General features: G+C 37.1%; 5 protein-coding genes across 6 annotated transcripts; all 5 read left to right on the top strand.

Moving 5' to 3' along the window:
• Positions 1-646: 646 nt before the first annotated feature.
• On the top strand, positions 647-2,121 carry LOC135684897 (uncharacterized). The gene is made up of 3 exons (XM_065200592.2): positions 647-782; positions 1,139-1,300; positions 1,709-2,121. Exons 1-3 carry the CDS (start codon positions 749-751, stop codon positions 1,987-1,989), a joined length of 477 nt encoding a protein of 158 aa, XP_065056664.2. The 5' UTR covers positions 647-748; the 3' UTR covers positions 1,990-2,121.
• A 2,101-nt stretch (positions 2,122-4,222) lies between these two features.
• LOC148957662 (uncharacterized) lies at positions 4,223-8,442 on the top strand. Its single transcript, XM_089114724.1, has 3 exons — positions 4,223-4,462; positions 6,805-6,963; positions 7,930-8,442. The coding sequence occupies exons 1-3, from the start codon at positions 4,429-4,431 to the stop codon at positions 8,280-8,282; spliced, it is 546 nt and encodes a 181-aa protein (XP_088970850.1). The 5' UTR covers positions 4,223-4,428; the 3' UTR covers positions 8,283-8,442.
• Positions 8,443-10,333: 1,891 nt separating this feature from the next.
• On the top strand, positions 10,334-13,194 carry LOC148957661 (uncharacterized). Its single transcript, XM_089114726.1, has 3 exons — positions 10,334-10,960; positions 11,705-11,866; positions 12,773-13,194. The coding sequence occupies exons 1-3, from the start codon at positions 10,927-10,929 to the stop codon at positions 13,051-13,053; spliced, it is 477 nt and encodes a 158-aa protein (XP_088970852.1). The 5' UTR covers positions 10,334-10,926; the 3' UTR covers positions 13,054-13,194.
• A 3,938-nt stretch (positions 13,195-17,132) lies between these two features.
• Positions 17,133-18,774, top strand: LOC148957660 (uncharacterized). The gene is made up of 3 exons (XM_089114725.1): positions 17,133-17,211; positions 18,021-18,188; positions 18,362-18,774. Exons 1-3 carry the CDS (start codon positions 17,178-17,180, stop codon positions 18,640-18,642), a joined length of 483 nt encoding a protein of 160 aa, XP_088970851.1. The 5' UTR covers positions 17,133-17,177; the 3' UTR covers positions 18,643-18,774.
• Positions 18,775-21,974: 3,200 nt separating this feature from the next.
• Positions 21,975-24,549, top strand: LOC148957659 (uncharacterized). 2 transcript variants are annotated; one of them, XM_089114728.1, is made up of 3 exons: positions 21,975-22,526; positions 23,243-23,404; positions 24,137-24,549. In XM_089114728.1, exons 1-3 carry the CDS (start codon positions 22,493-22,495, stop codon positions 24,406-24,408), a joined length of 468 nt encoding a protein of 155 aa, XP_088970854.1. In that variant the 5' UTR covers positions 21,975-22,492; the 3' UTR covers positions 24,409-24,549. The 2 variants fall into 2 exon arrangements, with proteins under 2 accessions (XP_088970854.1, XP_088970853.1); XM_089114727.1 differs by having other exon boundaries at positions 21,981-22,526; positions 24,128-24,549.
• Positions 24,550-24,597: the final 48 nt, after the last annotated feature.

Here is a 24,597-nt window from a genome sequence, read left to right as displayed (position 1 = left end):
ATTTCAGTAATTTTTGGTCTCAAGCAATGTCTATTTACAATATATAAGACGAAAAAGCAAAATAAGGGTATGCTAAAACAATCCCTTTCACTTCAATGGAATCCTGAGTCAGCCCCAGTTTTGAAGTTATACTTCACATTTATACTTCAAAATGATTTACGTGTGTTTTGCCCGTAGATATTTTCTACAAATTTGGCAACACTAGGCGTTTTGCTTTGAAATTCTTGCAATCACTAATTCTCACTGAATTGCTCTGCATATACATAAGGATAATGAACACGATATGGAATTGTCTTTGACTAAAAATTTGTAATTGCATTACGAAACTGCAAAACCGAAGCATTTAGATGTAATTTTTTATTCATTATTTCAAGAACCGATGCTAATTATAAGCGCATAGGTGAAATATTCTTTACGTTAAGTGATAGAGGAAGGCTGTGGGTTCAATGATGATGTAGTTTCTTAAGTATCAAATACAAATATTGTAGCAAGCAAGGGCGTTGTTAGGTAGTTCATTTATAATTTTCCATGTAGTTAGCAAATTTGAATTAATGTTCCTGTCCATCAATAAATAATTATGCAACAACCACAAAATCTACAGTAATTTTCAGCACAGGAAATCGATAATGGGATGCACAGTACAAATTGCATCACTAATGAAAATAAAACTGTATAAAAAGGACAGAAAGAACAGGCTCTTCAATTGCTGCCAGGTTCATTTTCAAGTGGCAAGTTGACGACGATCAAGATGAAGACTCTGATTTTGTGCTGTTTGGTTTTTGGTGGGTACACACTCATATTTACATTCTAGCTCTATGAGGACGTAGGATCTATCATAATGGACAACGTGTCAACTAACGAGAGCTACAACACAAGAAGACTGAAGGATGAAACCAATTTTTGCACTAATGAGAGTACTTTTATTTAATTAATAAAACCTTAATCAATCAGCTTAAGTCGATAGGGAGAAGTTGTCTAGTTGTTATTTGCATGTTTGAAATAATAATGAAACACACTTTTAAAGTAAAAGGCTAAATTCAAACCAATACGGTATCAAACAGAGAATAACGTAACTGAATGTATTTAAGTAGTCGAATTAAGCTTCGAATTAACTATTCGTTGATTTGTTTCATTTAAGGCATTGCAAATGCCCTGTACCTTGAAAGTGAAGACGACAGCCAAGAGGATGCAAGTTATGGCTACGGATACAAAGTGAAAGTCATAAAAGGACCCCCTGGACCTCCAGGACCTCCAGGCCCAAGCGGACCAGAAGGACCAGCCGGTCCTCCTGGCCCAAAGGGTAAGCTGCTTCAATCCATATTTCCCATAGATCTAAATGGAAAATAACAATAATGATAATAATGATGATAATCTCTTTATTTACAGATGGTTTGGACGATAGTTAATGTACATGGACAATAACATAAAACTAGTTAATAGCTATATCCGGGTTCTTAACGCCTGTGTATCTTATCATCTTATTTCGCTGGTCTGCTAAATCATATTATCGTGCATTTTGGCCTTCGTGTCTACGTATAACTTGGATTTTAATAAAATCTACTATGAGTTTGTTACCCTTCTCAGTTCTAAAAAAAGTGAATATATGGAATATTTCTCAAACTTCGTTTGTTACCGGTAGATGTACTGGTTTTTTGTATATAAAATTCTGTCAATCAGTAATGAACACAGTAATGTTTTCTTTATCTAGGACCAAAAGGACGACCAGGACGACCAGGCAGACCAGGGAAAACAGGACGACCAGGACGACCAGGATTAAACGGACTACCCGGTCGCCCAGGGAAGCGTGGAAGACCAGGACGCCCAGGCAGGCGAGGTTTTCCAGGAAGACCCGGAAGACCTGGAAGAAAAGGAAAGCCAGGAAGAAATGGCAGGCCAGGACCTAGAGGACCAAGAGGACCCCGTGGACCACGCGGCAGACCGGGACGCCCAGGCAAGAAATACTGGTACCCAAAGAAACATGTTTATTGACAACATTTGGACACATTTTCGATAACAAAACTTTGAGAATTGGTTAAGAACTTTCTAACATAATTTAGCCTTAAATAATTGAACGATTTGAATTATCTACAAATGATTCTTTTCAAAAAAGAACAAACATAAGAGTGGTATTTTTCTAGTCTGCCTTTTACCAAAACATTATTTTTTGCATAATGTGACGGGTAAGGGGAAGAGTGCAACTGTATCATCTTAAGCTAAGTAAAATCTTGTGCCAATGGTAGGGATCTTGACTTAAACACCATTTTTTCAGTTCAAAACCCGTTCCCTACCTCCCTTCATAAATATCGGTTGTCTTACAATAAATAGAATTTTTATAGACAATTCTTTGGAACCTGATTTGCTACACATAGCACCAGGAAAACATTTTCCTGGCTAGCTGAAGTCTCGCTAGCCGTGAAAATAAACCATGATTAAGTAAAATAAAGTAAAATAATGTGCACTGGGGTGCACGGGGCATTCGGTTTGACAACTAAATATAGAATTTCGAATATCATCCTTGGTGATGACAACGAAAGTACTGACTACGCTTCTTTGTACAGTATTTATGATGAGGATCTGGAAAATTTTTGAAGTTCCATATAGATAGAAACTTAGTTTAGTCAGAGCTTAACTTTAACAGATTTAGGTAGTCAAAAGGTGTCTAAATGAATCGAAATCGTCTTTTGTGTCTCGTGAAAATTTTGTGTCTCGGTTATATTCACTTTTGAAGATAAGCGGCTTACAAAAATACTTTCCGAAAATAAAAAATCCTTCTACTAGATATTCTAAACAAGACTTGATGGAAATTCCAGTTCTCTAAATCCAGCATATACTCTACACGAAGGTTTGAAAGCTTTGAAAAAAGAAACTAAAAATATTGGCAAAAAACTCATTTCATAACAATTGTGCCCTAAAAATTACAAAAACAAGCAACATTTTTGATGGAGATAATTCTTCAAGGAAATCAAATTCGGAAAGAGACATGTTTTGTGGGTTTTTAAGCAGGGTACCCATCAAAGTTCTTATTACAGGCATGTTTGGTATCAATTTGCAGTTTTCACATTGCATTTTCATCAGCTTTAATTTGAGAGCCATCGTTATTTTGTCCGCTACCGCACCTTCCATAATGTACATTAATAGGTACAGTCGATGGGTATTATGCAACATTTTTCTAGACCTCACGGTATCAATAATTGGTACTTCTTATAAACTTTGTGCTCCAGAGAAAAAACCAAAGAAGAAGCAACTTTAGCTATTCGCATAGCATTTGAGAGCCATCGTTATTTTGTCCGCTACCGCACCTTCCATAATGTACATTAATAGGTACAGTCGATGGGTATTATGCAACATTTTTCTAGACTTCACGGTATCAATAATTGGTACTTCTTATAAACTTTGTGCTCCAGAGAAAAAACCAAAGAAGAAGCAACTTTAGCTATTCGCATAGCATTTGAGAGCCATCGTTATTTTGTCCGCTACCGCACCTTCCATAATGTACATTAATAGGTACAGTCGATGGGTATTATGCAACATTTTTCTAGACTTCACGGTATCAATAATTGGTACTTCTTATAAACTTTGTGCTCCAGAGAAAAAACCAAAGAAGAAGCAACTTTAGCTATTCGCATAGCATTTGAGAGCCATCGTTATTTTGTCCGCTACCGCACCTTCCATAATGTACATTAATAGGTACAGTCGATGGGTATTATGCAACATTTTTCTAGACTTCACGGTATCAATAATTGGTACTTCTTATAAACTTTGTGCTCCAGAGAAAAAACCAAAGAAGAAGCAACTTTAGCTATTCGCATAGCATTTATAAACATTTCAGCTAGTTTCGCAGTTGCACGCACACCAACCAAATCTTGACGTTTGGACATGAACTTTTGTCAAATTAACAACCAATGTTCTGCATTCAATTTACGTCAATTGGCACCAGCTTCAATGTAGACATTTTAATAGAAGCAATCAAGAATAAGGTGGACATAAAACTGTGTCAGAAAGTCACAAGATACTGTTTATGCCTAATTGCTACTCAGATGAAAATCTACCTGAAAACCTGAAAACAATTATGACTGTACTACTTCACAAAATTAATTACAACTAAGCCAATCACTGAGGGAGGGGAGCTAATTCTATTATCAAATGGCTCTTGTCACAATTGCTACCATTACAAGAGTTGCCAACTATTCGACATACCACTTTGCGTGTCACTGGTAAATTATATTCAGAGGCAATCTCAACCATGAAATTATCATACCAAAAATATGATTTCACTGTTAATTTCATGAGTGGAAAGGTGAGCCAGGATGTGAAGAATTCGTTTAATTATACCCCTAATGAAGGTAGAATTCTTTAAAAGGACAGAAAGAATCAGTTCATCACTTGGGGTCAGGTTCTTTTGCAAGGGGCAAGTTGACGAAGATCAAGATGAAGACCTTGATTTTGTGCTGTTTGCTTTTTGGTGAGTATCCATGTTTTCACAAATTGAACACACAACGTTGTTCTTATAAAGCGTACATGAAAGCTTGCTTTATAAATAACTGATGTCGTAACTGAATCAGGAATATAAGGGTAAACTTTTTTAGATTCTGGTTCAGCCCAAGAGACAAATCATTTCCAAAAAAAGGTACGAAATTTTTAGATGTTCAGAGTATTGGAAGGTTTTTTTAGTTTGAAGGTCTTTGAGATTCTCGAACATTTTTGAAATCTTTCATCTTGAATTTTTGGGTAGGATTTTGATTTACATAGGACCTGTAGATAGAATTTGGCTGGTCTGTGGATCGAAACCTCGGCCAAGATAGGCAGTGTTACTTGGGTTGCTATGTTTTTTCTTGTACTGTCTTGATCGTTAAAAAGCTTTCTCGAATCTTAGACGAAATAAATAGATATACGTTTAGCACAAAAGACAAGACGAGACGTTTTCAGTTTTGATTACTTTGTATGTTTTGATATCTTCGCGCCAGTTGTTTTCGATCTTTTACACATGAAAGCACAAAAAATATAACTTTTCTTAGAGATTTTGGGATTTTCCAAGATTTTTCAGAAATTTTTGAGCATTTTTTATATTTGTTGGTTTTTGAAGATGTTTTGAAAATTTTATAGCTTTTTGAGGATTTCTTGAAATTTTCAGATTTAAAGAAGATTTTTACAGATTTTTCAGCAAAGTGTACTAGATTTTTTCAGCGATTTGCCCTTTGGCTCAGCCAAGGTCTAGCCAAGTGTATCACCTTTGACAATATTGATCCACAGAATGACCGTTGGAATTTCATTCGACAACCCATTTTTGTTGAAAATAAACGATGATGATAGTTGATGATGATGAGACAAATCGACTTTTGACATTTCCGAGTTCAAACAAAGATATTGGTTAACTCGAATGGCTCAGAAATGAATGTAGACAAAGGCCCTCCCCCCTTCATTGAAAAACCGTTGCACGAACCACCTATTTTTAGCCTATAAATATGAATTTTAGCAATGGTTTCATTAATACTGTACATATCTTTCTATATAAAAATCTTTTAATAGCGCATGCACGTTCTCGGAATCTCCTGAGAAATAGGTAGTTAAAATGGCTCGAAAGATATCTCGCCTTACAAACTATCCAAACGATGTATAAGTATCTTGTAGAGCCGTATTTCTTGGGGGTAACTTTATTAGAACGTTCTTTAAATATCACAAAAGCTGCAAAAAAGCAGCCAGAATAGTAACATAGAGCCCCTATCGTGCCTCCTCACACCCACGTATTAAAAAACTTGGCTGGATTACAGCAAATGATGGACTTTGAAACAACGAGCATTGTGCACAAGTCACTGCACGGTCAGGGGCGGATCCAGAGCAAATTTGAAGGAGGGTCAGTTGGTAGTGGGGGCGCTGAAAAATTTTCACAAATTGGTGACGGAATACGCTGTATACAACAATTTCAGATCCATTTTCGAAATAAACAACATAACTTGGGGGTAGTTCTTAAAAGGAAATTAACCTATTGGTCGCAGAAACTTTTTCACCTGATTCTCAGTTTTCAAAAGGGGCGCAAAATTTTCAAATAAGGGCGCCAAACTTGCTTCAACTCGTTGAGGGAGGGGCAACTGCCCCTAGTTGCCCCCCCTTAAATCCGCCACTGTGCACGGTCGCTGATTATGTGCACGTTCTTTTTTCAAGGGTCTTTGAGAAATGCTAAAGGGAATGACAGTATTCCTAACAGGAACCGAACCTTCCCCTGTTGAAAATATCCTTAGGACAAAAGAGCTTTTGGTTTAGGGGTGTCAAACTTTAGCCGCCAACTGAAGCCAAGACAAATAGCTTCTCTGCTTCAAGAGAACATTCACGTGAGCCACAATAAAATACTGATTTAAACCTCTTTCGTTTTCTTTTATATCACTCCAGATTTGAAATATCATTGTAAATAGGACTTTAATTCCATTTTGTTAGTTTCCAGGGCAAGCTGTAAAGCAGTATTTAATACCGACGCTTCTACCCGGTATAAATAATTAAAAACGAAATAAAAGTAATTTCAAGTTACATCCAAACAAAACGGTATTGACCCAAGGGTGGTGCTGGTGAGGAAGGTGATGGTGAGAACCCCAAAACAGACTTGAACTGGCTTTTTACTCGAAAAATTTGGAATTATTTGCTCATTTTGCAAATTTAGTAGTGGTTGGCCTTCAATTAAAAAAATTAACTTGGAACTTGAAAACACCACTAAGATATTTTTCAAGCGCCGCCTTTGTATTGAACTACGAACAAACATATTTTAATGTTTCTTTAAAAGTTAACAATTTAATTCACGTGATTTGTTTCATTTAGGTATTGCAAATGCCCTGTACCTTGAGGGTGAAGACGACAGCCTAGAGGATCGTCCATCGAGAAGCGTCCAAATGAAATTTATTAAAGGACCCCCTGGACCTCCAGGACCACCAGGCCCAAGCGGACCAGTGGGACACACCGGCTATCCTGGCCCAAAGGGTAAGCGGTTTTACATTTAGTACAAAAATTTTCAGGGGATAAAAATTCGGACAATAAACATCGGCGAAAATATTTTCGGACGAATTTTTGAAACTTCGGACAAATAAATTTTCGGACAATATTGACCGGTCTTTTGGATGTTCAAAGCAGAACCACATTAGGTTATTAGGTTATTAGGTTATCAATTCGCACAAAATTTCTGGATTGTTATTGAACTTTCAAGAAACTTAGAAGAATCTCTGTCTGCTGAAAATGTGACAATGTTAAGCTTCAAAAAATTTTCATTACGGAAGTGGCTCAAATTCTTAGTTTCTTTGTTTAGTGACTTTTTGATATGCGATGAAAACGAGGAATTTGAAAGACTGTTTTCAAAAATTTGCAAACACTCATGTTCAAAGATTGTAGCTTTTGATTCAGTCAATAAAGATGCGCATGCGTAAATCATACAAAAATATTCCGCGCGACAAACTTTTGGATAACTTTTAATTTCATACAAATAAATTTTCAAGACGCCGAAAAATTTTGTACTTAAGGTACTCATGGCCATAGCGGATGGTGGGTTGGGGGGGGGGGGGTGCTAGTATTGATCTTGCCTGAATATTTTCGCTTCATTGAGATAAAGCTACCCGAATGAAGCCAAAATGCTGAAAGGAGCATAGAGATAAAACCAGCCCCATATCCCCTACACATATGTTTTATTTGGTCAAAAACTTGGCCAAGTCGATTAACTTTACCTCATTTACTTAAATGGTCAATCTGCATTTGCTGCGTTATTCTACTTCAACTTACTTTCCATTATTGTTATCCTTAGTTTCTTCCCTTTCAAGATACTAAATAAACAGAAAAAGAATCAGTTAGGTTTTCTTCTGATCTATAACAATTTTGAACAGTTTTTGTATCAAGGTATTTATTGTTGTGATATCCGCCTCACCATACTCTCAAGTCTCAATATGCTTCTACATTTAGGACCAAAAGGACACCCAGGCAGACCAGGCAAACCAGGAAAAAAAGGACAACCTGGACACCCAGGACACCCAGGATATGACGGATTACCCGGTCACCCAGGGAAGCCGGGAAAACCAGGTAGACCAGGTAGGCCAGGTGATAAAGGGAAACCCGGAATACCCGGAAAACCAGGAAGACCCGGAAAACCCGGTAAGAAGGGACCCCCTGGAAGAGATGGAGCACCTGGACCAAAAGGACCTAAGGGACCCCCTGGACCATACGGCAGACCTGGAAGGCCAGGAAGACCAGGCAAGCCAGGAAGACCAGGCAAGCCAGGAAAACCAGGCAAGCCAGGAAGGCCAGGCAAGCCATAACAGAACCTGAACCTGGAGCTTCAATACTGAATTTTTTGGTAAAAAATGATTAAGAACTTAAAGAGTATATTTATTTGATCTTTGAACTACTGAATAATGTGAAAAAGATTGTTGTTTGAAAAATACTCTTTCAATGAAACAACATCTTTCTGGAATTGTATTTTACCGGTATACAGTATATCGCTACAGACAATCTCTCTCTTCTAACAACTCGTACAATGCCTGTCAAAAACACTTTGAACCCCGCTTGACATCACACCCCGGGGGTACAGGCACTTGTACAGGTACCTTTTTCCTGTACAAAATAAATTTTGGTGTATCTATTCTGGTAAAATCAAACATTGTCATAAATTTTTGAAGTTACCGCCCCCCCCCCTTCCCGGGCGTCAGACAGTGTTTTGGGATGACCAGTACGCGAATATGCAATATATACTGTGACCACGGGCCTAAGCCGATCAATTTCAAAATCAGAATTATGAGCTTAAGGGGCTTGGAAACGATAGGTTACGGCGGGAAAATGCCTCCGTTAAAATAAAATCTAATGATTAGTTTGCTGTTTTGAGGAGAAAAATTCATTAAAACTTGCTTATGAAGTTTTGTCTTACTTTGAGGCATCTTTTTATGAATCCTTCGAAAATATTTTCCAGAAATTTCCTGAAGCACCGCACCAGCCCAACGTTTCCTTGACCGCTTACCCACAAAACAGTACGGTAATCTTTCAAATATATTTTAAAAGCCATTGGAATTACGCAAATATCCTTGCGCCATTGGAATTACGCAAATATTCTCGCGAAAGCATTTGTTGCAAAAACCATGAACTTCTGTTCTAAAAACCTGTCGGCTTAGGCCCTTGGCTTCTGCGAGCCGCCAATTTTAGCACCGTTTCCATACTTTTGTGACCCTAGTGTACAAGCCTTATTTGCGAAGACGCAAATTATTACGTCGGGTGATGCTAGTTGCAAGCGGTAAAAGTTATAGTGCTGTTATATTCGAGAGTTTTTTTAGCTTTTGAAAATGTTAACATGAGGCTCCCAGTTGTTTTTCGCAACAAGCCAACAAAATTCATCGGTACTAGCCAAAATACGCGAGGAAAAGGCCAAAGTCATTTTACAGCCTACTGCTTAACAAATTACAATAATACAAATACAATTCAAATTAAGATCTCGTTTGGTAAAATGCCTAAAATATCTTTGAAGTGAAATTTTGACTTCAGATTTGGATTTAGGACAATAAGAATCTGTTTACAATACAGAAAAAGAAAACGGAACTCCTTGGTTCCGTGCCTGAAAAAGCGACGGTAGACCTTGCGTTTACACTAGCCAGGCATCTTGGTTCCGTGCTAGTTTGGGAACGGTTCCGTTCTTCTTTGGTTTCGCTAAAATCGGAAACTCTCTGGTTCCGTTTCCAAATCATGCTTGTTTTCGCAACGGTCAGGAACGGAACCTTTTTGTTACGATTGAAAACGGGGCTTAATCAACGGTTGGGAAGAGGCTTTCTTATAATGTCTGACATCATTGCTGCGTCACTGCGCATGCGTCGCGTAAAAGTTACGTTATTTTTTACTACAGTGTAAACGCGAAGAAAAGAGTTATCGTGCCCAAACAAGAACGGAACCAAAGAGTTTTGTTCTTCTTTCTGTAGTGTAAACGGGGTCTAAGTTTACATCTTCGTGCTCGTGATAAAGTTAAAATTTCAGAAAGGTTTTGACAGTGATTAGCAACTGAGAAAGACAAGTTTCATCCAAAACGATTCTGAGAGTCAAATTCTACTTTCATCAATCGTTGTATCCTCACAAAATTCAAATTTCAGGTACCATCGAAAATCATAAAATGAGCTCACAGTTGTAGAATGAAGTTTTGAACTGAATAAACTGCTTCTCTTCTCTAAAAATAACAAATACTCAAAAGAGCTATCATACTCAAAGGTCATTTCGAAAGGTTTAACATTCACCTGATAAAAACATCGAACTCTTAAAGACTTCAAGGGTTGATTTAGAAAACTTTAGAAAAAACTCACTCAAAAAAAACTGTCCCCAAAACAAAACTTAAGGCATACTTCATTTAACATTTAAAGCACATTTTCCTGAAAACAGATTGAATGTGGGAACAGTTAGTCTTGTTGGCTTTTACGTAAGAAACCTATCGAAGATGCCGAAGATGATAGGCACGTTTGATATCAATGTGCAGTTCTTAACATTGCATCAATTTCAATAAGAGAGTCATCTTTATCTTGGTAGTTCACCACAATTTCCAATTTGCTCATTAATAAGTACAGTAATAATTTATCTATTACTCTGAAATTCAAAATAATTACAACTGAGAAAATGATGGCGGTAGGGTAATTAAATCTATTACCATATGGTTCTCACAAAAATTAATATCAATTACGAGGCTTGCTAACTATTTGACAAAAAACTTTGCATCTTACTGGCAAATTACATTTGGAGCGCGTCACAACGACGAAATTATCATACCAAAGCTACAATTTCTGTGGTAATTTCAAGCGTGGTAACGAGAGCCAGGATGTAAAAAGCCCACTTAATTGTACCACTAATGAAAGCAGAATTGTATAAAAAGGACAGAAAGAATCAGCTCTGCACTTGGTGACAGGTTCATTTTCAAGTGACAATTTGACGAAGATCAAGATGAAGACTCTGATTTTGTGCTGTTTGGTTTTTGGTGAGTACACATGTATTTCTGATTGAACAGGCAAGCAAGCAATGTTATGGAAAATATAAGCAAAGGGTTTATAATACATCATTGATCAGAAATGTAATGGCCCCGAACAGAAACGCATATTTGCAAATGCCCTTGCCACTATCGGGCACAATATTAGGTGTCGTGATGTTACGGTACTGAATAATCATAACAAATGGGATATCCATAAGCACATCTTCAAAAGTACTAAATTCCTCATCTTCCTCCTCCTTCAGTACAGGCTAGTATGCTTTATAGCAGAGCAAGATACTTCTGCAAGGAAAAAACCACTTCTACCCTAGGAATTTTTAGCATTTTTTTATTAATTCTGTACATTGCTTTAAAAGAAACTTATTGTCTTAAAATTTACACAACACTTGCCTCTCACCCGTTCGTGTGTACATACCTCAATGCCGACTCCAAACTTGGTTTGCAATCTCAGGGAAACACTTCCAACGAATTTTATTGGTATAGCAACACGGTGTCTGTAGGAAATCCCGAATCAGCTTCTTTCTCGGCAGTTATAGAGTGTTTTTATTGCTTACTTGGCAAAAAGGTGGTTGGCATAAATAAAGAAATCAACCTTCGAACTACAACACGTCACAAACAAATTTTCTAGAGCCACTCCCGTATCCGACTAAGAACAAGCATAGTTCAATGTTTCTAACCGAATAACGGACAAAGTTAACAATTTAACTCACAAATGTACGATTTGTTTAATTTTAGGCATTGCAAATGCCCTGTACCTTGAAAGTGAAGACGACAGCCAAGAGGATGCAAGTTATGGCTATGGATACAAAGTGAAAGTCATAAAAGGACCCCCTGGACCTCCTGGACCTCCAGGCCCAAGCGGACCAGAAGGACCAGCCGGACCTCCTGGCCCAGAGGGTAAGCTGTTTCAATATAAATAGTATTTCTTTTTTAAAAATTGCATGAATAGCGATTGCCGGTTTCTTTTTTCATTCTTATTTTCATTTTTAAATATTCATATAAATTGGGGCAACACGTGCTATTTTCCAATCTGTAGCAAATTTTCTAGAGAACAAAGACATATTAAAAAAATCGCATAATGATTCAGAGATTGGAGGCAAAGCAATCTTTATAGAAAAGCTTGCGATACCATCAGAACCAGAGCCATGCGATGTCTTCATTTTCATCATAACTTTAGTTCCATCTTTCTCTGAAACAGCTTTGAAAGGGAAATTTTCCATAGCGCTACCGAGTTCATATTCATTGGATAAAAGTTGTTTGGTTTTTCTGGAATTTTGTCACTCAGTATTTTCCCAATGGTACAGAAAAACTCATTCATTGATGAAGCAATCATTTTATTGTCTTTAGTAGACTCACCTTAAACATTAAGGGATGGGATAAAAGTGGTCTTGCTGCTTTTGTTTATGACTTGGTTAATAATCTTCCAGGATCTTTTAATGTCCCCACGACGTGCAGAAATTTTCTTAAAGAAATATTCTCTTTTTAGCTGGAGATTTAACTTGTTTACGCCATTGCGAATTTGCTTGTAACAATCCATTATAACAATTCTTATCGGCTCTGTATCCATTTCCCAGTATTTCGCTTGTCTGTAAAATGGTAACCGTGTATATCGCATTCATCTTTCTGTGTAATTTGGTTTTTGATAAAATCAACTAAGAGTTCGATACTGTTCTCAGTGAATATAAAATAGTGAGTATATCGAATGTTTCTCAAACATCGTTTGGTTCCGGTTGATGAACTGGTTGTTTGTATATAAAAAATCTGTCAAGCAGTTATGGACACAGTTATGTTTTATTTATCTAGGACCAACAGGACGACCAGGACGACCAGGCAGACCAGGGAAAACAGGACGACCCGGACGACCAGGATTGGACGGATTACCCGGTCGCCCAGGGAAGCGTGGAAGACCAGGACGCCCAGGCAGACGAGGTTTTCCAGGAAGACCAGGAAGACCTGGGAAGAAGGGAGAGCCCGGACTAGATGGAGCACCCGGACCAAGCGGACCAAGGGGACCCCCTGGACCACGTGGCATGCCCGGAAGACCAGGCAAGAAGTACGGGTATTCAAAGAAACCATGGCATTAATGAGATGTCAAAAATGAACGTTAATAAACTTTGTTAGACTCTACAAACCAAGTGTGTAGTTTATATGGGAATAACCTTAACAATTTAGAGCGGTTGCTTTCAATAGAGCAATCAGTATTAAGCAAACTTTTCGCATTGAAATATGTCTTTTCTTTGTTTATTAAAGATTTCGAACTGGTTCTGCGTTAAATCATCGCATAAAATGACATTGATAAGTGAACGTTTTTTAAACCAAAAGCCCCATAGATTTTCGAAATTCAAAATGGACCGGGTCCACCTGCATAAGGTCGCACGAAATAGGGTAGAACAAAAAAGGGCGCCTTGCAGTAAACTAGTTTTTCAATTTTTATGCTTTTAAATATCTATAAAAAGGAAAAATTATCAGGTGGGGACTGTAGATATCTATAAAATGTTTGATTGAAAAACTTTGCAAAAAAAACTAATATTCAAGAAAAGGCATGAGGAAGATGATAAAATGAGTTCAAAGTTGTAGACTGAAGTTTTGAGTTCTGTCTAAAACGATTCCATTAGTTGTACTGCAATCAAAAGGATCAAATCAAACGGACTGACTTCGGATTGTGCCATTTATTTGAATTATTCTAACCAACAAAGTCTATTTTATAGGCCAAGGTACAGCAGTAGTAATATTCAACCAAGCAAACAATTAACGGCGATTGAGAGCCGAATATTGTGACAAAGGGTTTTCATCAAATCGATTCGTCTTTGTTCCTTTTTTCTCGGAAAGAGGCAACTAATGAGCATTACAACTTTTAGAATAATTTGAAATTCGCAATAAAAACAGTTTTATCTAAATTCGCCCAACAGAAATCTTATAAACCAATAATAATAAACATAATTTTCTCGGCTGGAGAGTACATCCAAGAGGATTTGCAAGAAAAATTGTAGAAATGACCGACGAAAATCCTGTATCTGAAACAAGGCACAATGATTTGTTATGCGATTAATGCCCTCTAAGCCTTTTACATAGTGAATTGCTTGTACATTTGTGCAGTTAAAAAGGTAGAAAAAGTAGGAAGTGTCTCCCTAAAATGCGAAGCCAAGAAGATTAGTAGTATTTTGATTTCATTTAAAGTTAGAAAGACTGATTTGTGGCGGTGAGCGGTTTTCTGTACCCAAAAAATGTTTTCATCGGGGAAGGAAAAATAAAGGGACAGCGAGGAAAGTTACACATACAAAATGATGTAACCCCAGTTTTACAACCACAGAAGGATACCCTATCACAAAAGCTGTTTTAAAGGAGCTGAGAAACTAATAGAACCAGACAGCCGTTTTATAACAACATTTTCAACACACGAAGGCCTTTTTAAATACAAAATATTGTCCTATGGTACATCTAGCAGTGCTGAATTATTTCAAAACATTCTGCAACGTAACCTTAGTGACATGAAAAATTTGAAAAATATTGCTGAAGATATAATCATTTTCGGAAAGAATCGCAAAGAACATGACATAGCACTTGTAAATTGCTTGCAAAGACTATCAGATCTAACATAAAAGCAAAAGCACCAAAATACAGTTTTCTACAAGCAGAAGTGAGCTTCTATGGTCTGATATTCACTGAAAAAGGTACAAGATCCGATCCTAAAATGCGTGGGCGATCTGGTGCATGTAAGTGTTCCGTTGTTAAGAAGTGTCCCTTGCATAGAGGTTTCTTTAACAGCGCTTTGAGCAGATGGGACAAAAATATCAGTCCCTTTAATGAGATGTGTCAGTTGAATAGAGGGGTCGGTAAATGGTGTTTCAACTGTACAACTTTTCAGAATGATCAAATTAAATTTCTTTACATTTGATTTCGTAAAACATGTGGTAGAATTTGATTCTACTGAAGGTTCTAATTCTAGCAGAAATCTATCATTTACGTCATCAAGATGATGAATGATGAGTGATGGGTAATATTTGTGATTCAGGGTAGGGAGCGACTTGTGCTGATGCACCCAAGACCAAAAGAGAATCGAAGTGTGACGTCATCAAAAATTTATTTTTAGAATTTCTTATTTTTGACCATATAATATGAAAGAACAGGATAAAATTATGTTCAATATACAAAATCAGTTACATATGCTCAAAATTGGGTGTAATGAAAAATTTCAGGTTTGCTAATTATTTTGTTATTCTGAGATGGTTTCAAAGTTATGAGCCAAGACAAGATTTCAGAAATTTGATGGGGAAAGAGCCCATGCTAATATGTCAGCCAATAAGTAACATATTCAACTGATTTTGCATAATAGAAGTATTAATAATGCTTTGAAGTATTTCATAATGCTTTTTTGAGTTATTTGGTCAAAACTGAAAAATCTTAAATATATCTTTGTGACATCATCACTTCGGCACTCTAGCATCGCTTCCCATGCCAGGGAATCTATCTTCAAGGCCAGATTTCACAAGGCATGTGGAAATTTCTTCTGATGGAGCTCTTTTATTTAAATTTCAAGACCTCCTTTGTCAACGTGTCCCTGAGTAAGAAATTGAGATTTGACAATGGCCATACGACTTGCTGTGGTCATATCACAATTCTGTGGTTATATTGGGGGCAAAAGATTGCTGCATGGGCATCCTCTTTTCTAAAGGGAAATAAGAGAACCAAATAAGGGTCATAGTTGTCTGCGACAACAGAGGCTTAAAGATTCTGTCAAAGTAAACTTAGTAATCTACTCCGTGAGTGATTTGTTTTAAGAAAGAACCACTGGCTAGTATTATTCTTTTCTTCTATTACATTTCTTTTATTCTTTTTATTATCTTAAACACACTTAAAAACATTTAAAAACACTTTTGAATCACCCTATCCCCCTCCCTTGGTTTCCGCCCATGTTGCTCGTAGGTAATTCGTCTCAAGATAAAACCACTGGAGGGTACAAGAAAATCCAACTGTTCTCTATCAAAGAAGAAAAGTCTAAAATCATATCTAAGATGATGGCGACCTTTGTATTTACAAAGCTGTTGAAAGACTTTCCAGCACTATCAGCAGAATTCTAAAAGAAATAATTTCAGAAACAGCTTCCCTTCTCTAAATCCAACAAATACTCGGACCAATCGAAAAATTTTAACATTTCATCCACTGGAAAACACCTTACTGAATGAAGGACTGAAAGATTTAACGAGCTGATTTGAAAAACTTAATTTATTTTTGCCAAGGTATTTCTTTTCCATACAACTATGTTACAAAATTTTTGGTTTTTTGAACCTTAACTTTCTTTTTATGTGGTTGTCAGCTAGCTTGTTGAGACATACATTTACGATTCAAATCTCAATAAAATTGAAAAAATTACAGTAAAAAACTACTTTTGATATAAAGTTTTTTCTGTCAGTCAACTTTTATTGTAGAATCTCACTTTTCTCTCATGTAGCACAAAAACAAGGTGAGTTACAAGCGTCATCATTCATTGCCAAAGTAGTACAAAGGCAACAGAGTAGCACCAAGATGCGCAAAAAATGTGGGGAACCAATGAAAAATTTTTGAAAAAAATTATTGAAAAGCTGCCTCCATAATAATTGTCCCCAACTCTTAAGACACTATTTTTAATGCACATTTTTCTGACAACAGGTTAAATGTAGAAAAAGATAGCATATATGGGCTTTTACGTAAGATGCAAAGTTTTATGTCAAATAGTTAGCAAAGCATAGCAATCGAAGATGATATGATAGACACGTTTGATATCAATGTGCAGTTCTTAACATTGCATCAATTTCAATAAGAGAGTCATCTTTATTTTGGTAGTTCACCACGAATTCCGATTTGCTCATTAATACGTACAGTACAAGGATATTAGGCAACAATCATTTATCTATTACTCTGAAATTCAAAATAATTACAACTGAGAAAATCATGGCGGTAGGGTAATTAAATACGAGGGTTGCTAACTATTTTAAATAAAACTTTGCATCTTACTGGCAAATTATATTTAGAACGCGTCACAACGACGAAATTATCATACCAAAGCTACGATATCTGTGGCAATTTCAAGCGTGGTAACGAGAGCCAGGATGTAAGAAACCCACTAAATTGTACCACTAATGAAAGCAGAATTGTATAAAAAGGACAGAAAGAATCAGCTCTGCACTTGGTGTCAGGTTCATTTTCAAGTGACAATTTGACGAAGATCAAGATGAAGACTCTGATTTTGTGCTGTTTGATTTTTGGTGAGTACACAAGTTTTCTCAAATTGAACACGCAACGTTGTTCTTATATAAATGCGCATATGAAAGTTTATGAATGGCCGGTGTGCACACTGAGGCTAGCAATGTGATCGAAATAAGAAGCAAAGAGTTTATAATACATCATTGAACAGCTGAAAGTTCATCAGGAATGTAAGATCATCAGTAATGTAATGGCCCCCAACAGAAACGCATATTTGAAAATTCTCTTGCCACTATCGAACACAATATTAGGTGTCGTGATGTAACAGTACTGGATAATCATACCAAATGGGGTATCCGTAAGTGCATGTCTTCGAAAGTACTAAATTCCTTATCTCCATCATCCCTCAGTACGGGCTAGTATGCTTTATAGCTGAACAAGATAGCTTAGCAAGAAAAAGCCACTTCTCTCCTAAGAATTGTTAGCATTTTGTTATTAATTCTTTACATTGCTATAAAAGAAACGTCTTAGAGCACATGCATGTATGTCCTCGTATAAACAATACCACTACGTTTTATTGGTATAGCAACACGGTGTCTGTAGTTTAGGTTAGATTATAACAATGCAACCCTAAAGAAATCGTGAACCAGCTTCTTACTCGGCAGTTTTAGAGTATTTTCATTGCTTACTCGGCAAACAAGGTGGTTTGTATAAAAAAGGATTCAATCTTGGAACAGCAGCACGCCCCAATAATTTTTTCTAGAGAAACCCCCCGTATCGGACTAAGGTCAAGAATAGTTCAATGTTTCTAACTGAATAACGGTCAAAGTTAACAATTAAATTCACATATATACGATTTGTTTCATTTAAGGCATTGCAAACGCCCTGTACCTTGAAAGTGAAGACGACAGCCAAGAGGATGCAAGAATGCCTTATGGCTACGGATATAAAGTAAAAGTCATAAAAGGACCCCCTGGACCTCCAGGACCTCCAGGCCCAAGCGGACCAGAAGGACCAGCAGGACCTCCTGGCCCAGAGGGTAAGTTGCTTCAATAAATACAGTATTTCTTGTTTAAGAATTACATGGATAGCGATTGCCGGTTTCTTATCGGCTCTGTATCTATTTCCTCGTACAGCTAGATGTACTGGTTGTTTGTATATAAAAAATATCTGTCGAATAGTGATGAACACAGTAATGTTTTTTTTATCTAGGACCAAAAGGACGACCAGGACGACCAGGACGACCAGGGAAAACAGGACGACCAGGACGACCAGGATTGGACGGATTACCCGGTCGCCCAGGGAAGCGTGGAAGACCAGGACGCCCAGGTAGACGAGGTAATCCAGGAAGACCAGGAAGACCCGGGAAGAAGGGAGAGCCTGGACTAGATGGAGCACCCGGACCAAGCGGACCAAGGGGACCCCCTGGACCACGTGGCATGCCCGGAAGACCAGGCAAGAAGTACGGGTATTCAAAGAAACCATGGCATTAATGAGATGTCAAAAATGAACGTTAATAAACTTTGTTAGACTCTACAAACCAAGTGTGTAGTTTATATAGGAATAACCTTAACAATTTAGAGCGGTTGCTCTCAATAGAACAATCAGTATTAAGCAAACTTTTCGCATCGAAATATGTCTTTTCTTTGTTTATTAAAAACTTCGAGCTGGTTCTGTGTTAAATCATCGCATAAAATGACATTGATAAGTGAACGTTTTTTAAACCAAAAGCCCCGCAGATTTTCGAAATTCAAAATGGACCGGGTCCACCTGCATAAGGTCGCACGAAATGGGGTAGAACAAAAAAGGGCGCCTTGCAGTAAACTAGTTTTTCAATTTTTATGCTTTTAAATATCTATAAAAAGGAAAAATTATCAGGTGGGACTGTAGATATCTATAAAATGTTTGATTGAAAAACGTCGCAAAAAATCTAATATTCAAGCAAAGGCATGAGGAAGATGATAAAATGAGTTCAAAGTTGTAGACTGAAGTTTTGAGTTCTGTCCAAAACGATTCCACAAGTTGTACTGCAATCAAAAGGATCAAATCAAACAGACTGACTTCGGATTGTGTCATTTATTTGAATTATTCTCAACCAACGAAGTCTATTTTATAGGCCAAGGTACAGCAGTAGCATTCACGGCGACTGAGAGCCGAATATTGTGACATAGCGGTGTCACCAAATCGATTCGTCATTGTTCCATTTTTTTTCTCGGAAATAGGCATCTAATTAGCATTAAAACTTTCATAATAATTTGAAATTCGCAATGAAAATAGTTTAATTTAAATTCACCCAACAGAAATCTTATAAACCAATAAGAAAACAATTTCTCGGCTGGAGAGAACATCCAAGAAGTTTTGCAGGAAAAATTATAGAAATGACCGACGAGAATCCTCTATCTGAAACAAGGCACAATGATTTGTTATGCGATTCATGCCCCCTAAGCCTTTTACATAGTGAATTGCTTGTACAATTGTGCAAAAAGGAAGAAAAAGCAGGAAGTGTCTCCCTAAGATGCGAAGCTAAGAAGATTAGTGGTATTTTGATTTCATTTAAAATTAGGAAGATTGATTTGTGGCGGTAAGCAGTTCTCTTTACCCAAAAGATGTTTTCATCGGGGAAGGAAAAATAAAGGGACAGCGAGGAAAGTTACACATACAAAATGATGTAACCCCAGTTTTACAACCACAGAGAAGGATACCCTATCACAAAAGCTGTTTTAAAGGAGCTGAGAAACTAATAGAACCAGACAGCCGTTTTATCAACATTTTCAACACACGAAGGCCTTTTTAAATACAAAATATTGTCCTATGGTACATCTAGCAGTGCTGAATTATTTCAAAACATTCTGCAACGTAACCTTAGTGACATGAAAAATTTGAAAAATATTGCTGAAGATATAATCATTTTCGGAAAGAATCGCAAAGAACATGACATAGCACTTGTAAATTGCTTGCAAAAACTATCAGATCTAACATAAAAGCAAAAGCATCAAAATGCAGTTTTCTACAAGCAGAAGTGAACTTCTATGGTCTGATATTCACTGAAAAAGGTACAAGATCCGATCCTGAAATGCGTGGGCGATCTGGTGCATGTAAGTGTTCCGTTGTTAAGAAGTGTCCCTTGCATAGAGGTTTCTTTAACAGCGCTTTAGGCATATGGGACAAAGTATCAGTCCTTTTAATGAGATGTGTCAGTTGTATAGAGGGGTCGGTAAATGGTATTGCAACTATACAACTTTTCAGAATGATCAAATTAAATTTCATCACACTTGATTTCGCAAGACATGTTGTAGAATTTGATTCTACTGAAGGTTCTAATTCTAGCAGAAATCTATCATTTACGTCATCAAGATGATGAATGATGAGTGATGGGTAATATTTGTGATTCAGGGTAGGGAGCGACTTGTGCTGATGCACCCAAGACCAAAAGAGAATCGAAGTGTGACGTCATCAAAAATTTATTTTTAGAATTTCTTATTTTTGACCATATAATATGAAAGAACAGGATAAAATTATGTTCAATATACAAAATCAGTTACATATGCTCAAAATTGGGTGTAATGAAAAATTTCAGGTTTGCTAATTATTTTGTTATTCTGAGATGGTTTCAAAGTTATGAGCCAAGACAAGATTTCAGAAATTTGATGGGGAAAGAGCCCATGCTAATATGTCAGCCAATAAGTAACATATTCAACTGATTTTGCATAATAGAAGTATTAATAATGCTTTAAAGTATTTCATAATGCATTTTTTGGGTTATTTGGTCAAAACTGAAAAATCTTAAATATATCTTTGTGACATCATCACTTCGGCACTCAAGCATCGCTTCCCATGCAAGGGCATGTATCTTCAAGGCAAGATTTCACAAGGCATGTAGAAATGTCTTCTGATGAAGCTCTCTTATCTAAATTTCAAGACCTCCCTTGTCAACATTTCTTTCCTGAATTAGAAATTGATATTTCATAATGGCCATATGACTTGCTTAAACTTGACACTGTGTGTGGTTGGTCATATCATAACTCTGTAGTTATATTACACGCAAAAAGGGCACAAAGATTGCAGCATGGGCAGTGTCTACAAAGGTGGAGCAATCCTCTTTTTTAAAGGGAAATAAGAGAACCAAAAAAGGGTCATAGTTGTCTGCGACAACAGAGACAAAGTAGACTTAGTAATCTACTCCGTATTCCGTCAAAGTAGATTTAGTAATCTACTCCGTGGGTGATTCTTTTCAAGAAAGAACCATTGGATAGTACAATTCTTTTCTTCTATTTCTTTTCTTTTATTCTTTTTATTATCTTAAAAACATTTAAAAACACTTTTGAATCCCCTCAGCCCCATCCCTTGGTACTGCCCATGTTGTTCGTGGGTAATTCGTTTCAAGATAGAACCACTGGAGGGTACAGGAAAATCCAACTGTTCTCTATCAAAGAAGAAAAGTCTAAAATCATATCTAAGATGATGGCGACCTTTGTATTTACAAAGCTGTTGAAAGACTTTCCAGCACTATCAGCAGAATTCTAAAAGAAATAATTTCAGCAACAGCTTCCCTTCTCTAAATCCAACAAATACTCGGACCAATCGAAAAATGTTAACATTTCATCCACTGGAAAACACCTTACTGAATGAAGGACTGAAAGATTTAACGAGCTGATTTGAAAAAAATTATTGAAAAGCTCCCTCCATAATAATTGTCCCCAACACCTAAGACACTACTTTTAAAACACACTTTTCTGAAAACAGGTTAAATGTAGAAAAAGATAGCATTTATGGGCTTTTACGTAAGATGCAAAGTTTTATGTCAAATAGTTAGCAAAGCATAGCAATCGAAGATGAGATGATATACACGTTTGATATCAATGTGCAGTTCTTAACATTGCATCATTATCAATAAGAGATTCATCTTTATCTTGGTAGTTCACCACGAAATCCAATTTGCTCATTAATACGTACAGTACGTGGATATTAGGCAACAATCATTTATCTATTACTCTGAACTTCAAAATAATTACAACTGAGAAAATCATGGCGGTAGGGTAATTAAATCTATTACCATATGGTTCTCACAAAAATTAGTATCAATTACGAGGGTTGCTAACTATTTTAAATAAAACTTTGCATCTTACTGGCAAATTATATTTAGAACGCGTCACAACGACGAAATTATCATACCAAAGCTACGATTTCTGTGGTTATTCCAAGCGAGGTAACGAGAGCCAGGATGTAAAAAGCCCACTTAATTGTACCACTAATGAAAGCAGAATTGTATAAAAAGGACAGAAAGAATCAGCTCTGCACTTGGTGTCAGGTTCATTTTCAAGTGGCAAGTTGACGACGATCAAGATGAAGACTCTGATTTTGTGCTGTTTGATTTTTGGTGAGTACACAAGTTTTCTCAAATTGAACACGCAACGTTGTTTTTATATAAATGCGCATATGAAAGTTTATGAATGGCCGGTGTGCACACTGAAGCTAGCAATATGATCGAAATAAGAAGCAAAGAGTTTATAATACATCATTGAGCAGCTGAAAGTTCATCAGGAATGTAAGATCATTAGGAATGTAAGATACTCTACACCTTTCATGAAGTTCCTTTTGTCACTGATGTTACATATCCGTAAGCTCGTCTGCAAAAGTTCTAAATTCCTCATCTCCTTCATCCCTCAGTACAGACTAGTATGCTTTATAGCAGAGCAAGAAACTTTTGCAAGAAAAAGCCACTTCTCTCCTAGGAATTGTTAGCATTTTCTTATTAGTTCTGTACATTGCTATAAAAGAAACGTCTTAGAGCATTTGCATGTATGATCTCGGATAAACATTGTCTTTAAATTCTCACATCACTTGCTTCTCGCCCGTTCGTGTGTACATATTTCAATGTCAACTCCAAACTTGGTTTGCAATCTCAGGAAAAAACTTTCAAAAAGGTGGTTGGCTAAATTAAAGAAACACACCTTCGAACTACAACACGCCCCAAAAAACTTTTCTAGAGCCACTCCCGTATCCGACTAAGAACAAGCATAGTTCAATGTTTCTAACTGAATAAAGGCCAAGTTTGCAATTTAATTCACAAATGTACGATTTGTTTAATTTTAGGCATTGCAAATGCCCTGTACCTTGAAAGTGAAGACGACAGCCAAGAGGATGCAAGTTATGGCTATGGATACAAAGTGAAAGTCATAAAAGGACCCCCTGGACCTCCTGGACCTCCAGGCCCAAGCGGACCAGAAGGACCAGCCGGCCCTCCTGGCCCAGAGGGTAAGCGCTTTCACTTGTTCAAAAAATCAGCCTCTCCATTATCACAACCTGCCAATAATTGTTACAATAATAAAAATTATGAATGAATAAAGTAAAGCAAAAATCCTAGTATGTTATCTCACTCAAAAAAGCTAGTAGCTTTAGGTAATTTTCTAGGAAATTAACAAAACCTTTTTTAACAAAACTGGAAATCGTTGAGAGCCTGTTTTTGGATTTCACTCTCAGATAGAGATGAATTTTTGAAATTTCTTTTGGTCTTCAATACTTTTAGGACATTTTGCTCCTCAGCTACACGAGAGGTTTCTTCCACAGAGATCGACTAGCTAAACCGTTGTATTTCATCTAAGAGGTTCTCAAGGTTTGCTACTCAGCATTGATTGTTGTTTGTCTTAGCTGCAATACTTTATTCTACAACGTGCTTCAAAAATTTGAATCTTTTTGTAATCAAAATCATTGCTTGAACAACTTTAAGTGTTTCGACAAGCTAGCATTGTCCGTTTTCTACTCTAGAGAGATATTAAGCGTTTTTTACTCGATCTACGATCCACTTCACCATAATTTGGTTCTCAATCTGTGAAAGATTATCAACATATTATGCGTTGTTCTCCCTTAACTTTTTTCTTTTCTTGAAACTCTCAGTATAATACCTTTTCAAAATCGTGGTAATTTCTAAAACGTCCGTCTTATCAAATGTCCGTATTATCACTATCTTTCTGCACTCAGGACCAAAAGGACGACCAGGACGACCAGGCAGACCAGGAAAAATAGGACGACCAGGAAGACCAGGAGTAGACGGATTACCCGGTCGCCCAGGAAAGCGTGGAAGACCAGGACGCCCAGGCAGACGAGGTTTTCCAGGAAGACCAGGAAGACCCGGTAAGAAGGGAGAGCCCGGATTAGACGGAGCACCCGGACCAAGAGGACCAGGGGGACCCCGTGGACCACGTGGCAGGCCCGGAAGGCCAGGCAAGAAGTACGGGTACTCAAAGAAACCATGGCATTAATTAGATGTCAAAAATGAACGTTAATAAACTTTGTTAGACTCTACACACCAAGGGTGTAGTTTATATAGGAATAACCTTAACGATTTAGAGCGGTTGCTTTCAATAGAGCAATCAGTATTAAGCAAATTTTTCGCATTGAAATATGTCTTTTCTTTGCGTGTTGAGATCTGTGAACTGGTTCTGTATTGA

This window comes from Rhopilema esculentum, chromosome 21 (genome assembly GCF_057945365.1).
Source record: "Rhopilema esculentum isolate cy_ngs chromosome 21, ASM5794536v1, whole genome shotgun sequence".
Taxonomy (NCBI): domain Eukaryota; kingdom Metazoa; phylum Cnidaria; class Scyphozoa; order Rhizostomeae; family Rhizostomatidae; genus Rhopilema; species Rhopilema esculentum.
This window is presented reverse-complemented; position numbering and strand designations above follow the sequence as displayed.

Excerpts from the sequence above, each read along its gene's own strand:
- LOC135684897 (XM_065200592.2), top strand. The coding sequence starts at position 749 with ATGAAGACTCTGATTTTGTGCTGTTTGGTTTTTG. Across the intron at positions 783-1,138 it reads TTTGTGCTGTTTGGTTTTTG|GCATTGCAAATGCCCTGTAC; the intron begins GTGGGTACACAC and ends GTTTCATTTAAG. Across the intron at positions 1,301-1,708 it reads CGGTCCTCCTGGCCCAAAGG|GACCAAAAGGACGACCAGGA; the intron begins GTAAGCTGCTTC and ends TTCTTTATCTAG.
- LOC148957662 (XM_089114724.1), top strand. The coding sequence starts at position 4,429 with ATGAAGACCTTGATTTTGTGCTGTTTGCTTTTTG. Across the intron at positions 4,463-6,804 it reads TTTGTGCTGTTTGCTTTTTG|GTATTGCAAATGCCCTGTAC; the intron begins GTGAGTATCCAT and ends TGTTTCATTTAG. Across the intron at positions 6,964-7,929 it reads CGGCTATCCTGGCCCAAAGG|GACCAAAAGGACACCCAGGC; the intron begins GTAAGCGGTTTT and ends TTCTACATTTAG.
- LOC148957661 (XM_089114726.1), top strand. The coding sequence starts at position 10,927 with ATGAAGACTCTGATTTTGTGCTGTTTGGTTTTTG. Across the intron at positions 10,961-11,704 it reads TTTGTGCTGTTTGGTTTTTG|GCATTGCAAATGCCCTGTAC; the intron begins GTGAGTACACAT and ends GTTTAATTTTAG. Across the intron at positions 11,867-12,772 it reads CGGACCTCCTGGCCCAGAGG|GACCAACAGGACGACCAGGA; the intron begins GTAAGCTGTTTC and ends TTATTTATCTAG.
- LOC148957660 (XM_089114725.1), top strand. The coding sequence starts at position 17,178 with ATGAAGACTCTGATTTTGTGCTGTTTGATTTTTG. Across the intron at positions 17,212-18,020 it reads TTTGTGCTGTTTGATTTTTG|GCATTGCAAACGCCCTGTAC; the intron begins GTGAGTACACAA and ends GTTTCATTTAAG. Across the intron at positions 18,189-18,361 it reads AGGACCTCCTGGCCCAGAGG|GACCAAAAGGACGACCAGGA; the intron begins GTAAGTTGCTTC and ends TTTTTTATCTAG.
- LOC148957659 (XM_089114727.1), top strand. The coding sequence starts at position 22,493 with ATGAAGACTCTGATTTTGTGCTGTTTGATTTTTG. Across the intron at positions 22,527-23,242 it reads TTTGTGCTGTTTGATTTTTG|GCATTGCAAATGCCCTGTAC; the intron begins GTGAGTACACAA and ends GTTTAATTTTAG. Across the intron at positions 23,405-24,127 it reads CGGCCCTCCTGGCCCAGAGG|GACCAAAAGGACGACCAGGA; the intron begins GTAAGCGCTTTC and ends TTCTGCACTCAG.